Genomic DNA, 5,000 nt, shown 5'->3' on the forward strand with positions numbered 1-5,000 from the left:
GCTCTTTAAACTGTTGCTAAACCTTTAGGGAGAAACCAGACCTCAGAAGGATAGCACGTACACTGATGTCTGCTGTAGCGCCATCTCGTGGTAGAGATGAGAATTGAGAGATTGAGAAATGTTTACTTTCATGATTTGTATTTTAATAGACCAGAATAAGCATTGTGGGGTTCTAGCATTTATTCTTTATGGTCTTTAATTTAATTTAATTATATTTTATTTATTTTTAAATTGAATAAAATTAAATTGTATGCCTTTATTTTATAAATATATTATAAGCATTTTATTTTTCCAATAAGTCACTTAAATTAAAATATATTTTCTGAAGGATTCATTTTTCTAGTTGAGTTTCTGAAGATGGGTTTACGTGTGTGTGTGTGTGTGTGTGTGTGTGTTTTGCACAGGCGAGTGTGTTCTGGCTCTGAAGTCAATGATCGGCAGCACAGCTCAGCAGTTTCACACTTATCTGTCTCAACTATAAAAAGAAACAATAAACATCCTCGTCACAAAAATATACATATACACACACAAACGAATCATAACAATATAACTCTCATCTTCAAATGAGACAGAGAGAGAGAGAGTGTGTGTGTGTGTGTGTGTGTGTGTGAGTCTGTGAGTGAAAGAATTCAGGAAACTGCAGCTGTATACCACGCTCAGTGCTTCATTACAGTCATGTGTGTGTGGTTTCTGGCTGTGTCTGTGGTCTTCAGAGTGGATCAGTGTGGATAAGGACGAGACGGGCGGACCCAAAGGCAGGACTCTTCCTCCTCGAGCCGGACACGACTATGTCAAGTGAGTCCAGATTCATGATTCGTCTGACACTGGAGGGTCAGTGACGAGGAGGAGTTTCATTCTGATGCGTTTGTTCCTTCAGACCCTCCACCAGCAGGAAGTTGGGGTCAGCTGACCTCGGGAAGGTCTCAGAGGAAGGAGAAAAGAGCGTCACGGGAAGACATCCACACACACACTCCTGTAAAGAGGAGAGCGCACAGAACAGGTGAACACACACACACCAATGTTATTTTAGTATTTGGTATTTTACTTGTATATGTGTCATTTTTATTTATTTATTTAATTTTATGATATATATATATATATATATATATATGATGCGATCTAGGAAAACCCAACACATAGTGAAATTTTACCTTTTTTAGCTGAATTCAAGCCCTTTCCAAAACTTTCATTTTGTCATAGCTTGAAGCAGCAGCTTCAGACTGCGTTGTTTCCTCTGCGCTCCGCCATATCACAATATTACAATGAATAAATTAATAAAAACTGTGCGTGCCATAGTTTACACAGGACTGGCGGGAAATGTGTATTGATACACCTTTATTATATATACGTTACTTGATTTATTTTGATAGGTTAACTGTTTTTGTGGTGTAAAGGGAAAGCACCTCTGCAGCGTGTTCTTAACATGAGAGAAAGACAGTCTTTCTGCTTGCTGCAATAAATCGCTTTTTTTCTGCACTAAACAAGTGTATTTTTGCCAAGACATTTTCAGAGATGATAGACAAGATGTTATAGAATAATAATTGAATGAAACCCTAATATACAAAAATTTTTTTTTTTTTTTACAAAATATGCCTGTATAGTTCCTACATTTTTGTTTCAGATTAAGTTTTATTTATTTTGGTACCTCAAGTGAAACAAAAATAAGAAATGTGACACTGCCAACTAGTTGAACGATGTATTTTATTATTATTATTATTATTATTATTATTAATAATAATAATAATATTATTAAAATAAATAAAAAAAAAAAATATAATAAAAAATATTATAAAAAAATTTAACATTTAAATAACTAATTACTTCAATTTAACCGAAAAAGTAAAAAAAAATTGTTCGTTTCGCAAAATATGTCTGTACTTTTTTTATTTATTTCAGATTAACACAAAATTAAACCAAAACACAAAGCAAAAACAAAATGAAATAAAAGAAATGTAAGTTTCATTGCAGGTCATTTAAAAAATTAAGTTTATAATATATATATATATATATATATATATATATATATATATATATATATATATACTGTATTTCAATTAATATAACATTTATTTTATTGGAGGTCATTTTTTTTTCCCTTTTTTTTAGTTTTAGTTGTCATTTTAGTAACTTAAATAACAATAAAAAATGTTGCCTTGGTAACTAGTTGAAATAAAGTAAGTTTACGTTTTATTTTATTATTATTTTATTAAATAATAAAATAATTTACTATTATTATTTTATTTATTATTATAAATAATAATAAGTGAACACTTATTTCAAGTAATGTATATGTTTTAGAATGTGTTTTTTTTATGGTTTGGTTTTAGCTTTAGTTAACTTTTGCGTTGACATTCAGCTCACAAGTGAATTCTCGTTCTGTCAGAGGCAAACAGGATCCGTTTGAGGGCGATGTACCACCGTGCAAAAACAGCTTCAATAACCCCGCCTACTACATTCTAGAAGGCGTTCCCAACCAATCCGCTGCTCTGGCCTCTGACATGCTCCCAAGCTCCGCCCTCCCTCCACTAGCCAATAAAACAGCTCCTCCTGCAGGCGGTGTGGGGAAAAACAAGCCGCCCAGCGGGAGTTCTGCACCGGGTCGAAGGCAGACGGCTGGACGCCCGGTTCGGCCCATCAGCGAGGAACGCATCGGAGGACGACGGGAACATCGGGCCTCACGTCGGGTCGCTGAATCGGCCCCCGCCTGACTTCCCTCCTCCTCCGCTGCCCAAAGGACCTCTGGAGATGGCGGAGAACTCGTTCGGAAAACCGCGGATGTTTTCAGACCTCGCCGACGTCAAGATCCCGCCCCCGTCTGCAGTTCCGTCCAAACCGCTGCCGTCGCCCAGCTTCGCACCGCCCTCTGGAGGAGGCGTGGCCTTCTGTCTGGAGGCTCCACCCATTAACTCGAGCCCTTTCCGTCGTGGGGGCGGGGCCTCGGGACTGGACGACCAGTCGTGTTCGGTGCTGCAGATGGCCAAGACTCTGAGTGAAGTGGAGTATCCGTCGGGAAGAGGCGTCTTGAAGACGAGCGCTCCTCACATCAGAGGCCTGACCTTCCCTCCGCGCTCCATACAGGAGGAGAGCATCGCAGAAGACCTGCCCGAGGAGGTGAGACAACAACACAGACACAAGAATACACCTGCACTGTGTTCATTTACACACGAGCAGCTCATGATCCGGGGTTTTTCAGTGTGTCTTGGAATATTTTTTTTATTGATTTGATTTTTATAATTCTTAAATTTAGTAAGTACAAATTTTATTTTATATTGTATTTTATATTTATACATTTTATAATTGTCAAATATTGATGATGATGATGATGATGATAGTAATAATAATAAGTAACTTTTTGTTCGTTTGTTTTTTGTTAATGATAATAGTAATAATATTAAGTATTATTAATAATGGAAATTAACAGTTATTAATAATAATATTTATTCTTACAAAATAAGATTTATTATATTGTTAATAATAGCAGTAATTGATACTTTATATTGTATATTTATTAATTTTATAATTTGATTAAAAATATTTAAATGTTGCTAATAATAATACATATTATTTTTATTTTGTTCATTATAATAAAAAGAATTTGTTTGAACAACAATTATTAATAATATAATTTTATATTAAGTAATATTAATAATACTAATTAGTATATTATATTTTTAATAATAATAATAACAACAAATAAAATTCATATTTATTATTACTCTTATATTTTATAATTATTCCTTTTTAATTTAATTTAAATGATGATGATAATATTTAATTATATTGTTAATAATATTTTTAATAATGATAACAATAATTAATAATGAAGTTATTATTATGAATAACTATTAATTGATATTATTTAAGATTAACAAATTAATAATAGTTGTTGTTATTATTATTATTTAAATATTTTTAATTACATTAGAAATTAATAATTATAAAATATAACAATAATTAATTATTTTGTTAGCTGTAATATTAATCTAAAATAATTTGTATTAATAAAATGTTATGTAAGTTATAATAAATATGATGAGTAAAGAATAATTGATTATGATTATTGTTGTTGTTTGCAGGGTCTGTGGCATGACGAGAGCAGCAGCAGCAGTCTGTCGGTGGAGTGCAGCGTCGGTGAGTGGCTTCAGAAGCTCGGTCTGCAGCATTATGAGCAGGGACTGCTGCACAACGGCTGGGACGACCTGGAGTTCCTCAGGTACAACACACACCTGTCTGCCTTCACAGTCACGCATAAATAAAGTTCTGTGGTTAAATGTTTGAAAACAAAGAAACTGAGACTTAACTTTTACTCTTTTAACTTTTTTTTATAATTTTTTTTTTTACTTTACAATAGGGTTAGTATCATTACCAAAGTAATATATGATACATGATTCAAATTTTATAGCTTGATAAAATAAAAATATTTAAAAGGCACAAAATGGAAAAGCACCATAAAAGTATCATAGCCTTGGACAAATGAAGCAAGTCTTAACAACATTTTTATAAGATATGTATCCTGTTTTTAGAAGGTTTCCTATTGTGTATTTTAATGTAATACCTATTAAAGTCAGTGTTTTTATGTGGTTTAACATTCAAAAGCAAACAAATTAATACAGTCCATAAATATTAGTATTGTGTTTTTAGCATTGTTCTGTGAATTAATAATAATAATTTTTTTATACATTTTTATTTTATAGTACAGTAGAGTGAGTATTATTATCATAATAATGCATTTCTTTATTGATTTAATTTTTACAATGTAGTAAAATAAAAATTATTAAAAGAAACAAACTGCAAAAGCACCGTAAAAGTATAGTAAAGTGTAGTTAAATGCTGTATTAATGTTACTCATGATGCTCTCAAATATTAATCCTTTTTTAGCAGGTTTCCTGTTACACATGATGCTCTCTTATTTTTTCTCAGGCTGCTCTGAAATATTAATCATAGTTGGTTATGATTATAATTTGCATAAACTATTTTGAGAACAAGCTTCTCATCCAATC

General features: G+C 32.4%; 1 protein-coding gene across 1 annotated transcript in view; it reads left to right on the forward strand.

Moving 5' to 3' along the window:
• LOC109059373 (phosphatidylinositol 3,4,5-trisphosphate 5-phosphatase 2A-like) overlaps positions 1-5,000 on the forward strand; it is a 35,233-nt gene that overhangs the window by 29,232 nt on the left and 1,001 nt on the right. The window contains 6 exon segments of the mRNA XM_042771566.1: positions 405-589; positions 716-795; positions 878-1,000; positions 2,384-2,644; positions 2,646-3,111; positions 4,077-4,213. Coding sequence (XP_042627500.1) covers positions 405-589; positions 716-795; positions 878-1,000; positions 2,384-2,644; positions 2,646-3,111; positions 4,077-4,213 — 1,252 coding nt within the window.

This window comes from Cyprinus carpio, chromosome A15 (genome assembly GCF_018340385.1).
Source record: "Cyprinus carpio isolate SPL01 chromosome A15, ASM1834038v1, whole genome shotgun sequence".
In the NCBI taxonomy this organism is placed as follows: Eukaryota; Metazoa; Chordata; class Actinopteri; order Cypriniformes; family Cyprinidae; genus Cyprinus; species Cyprinus carpio.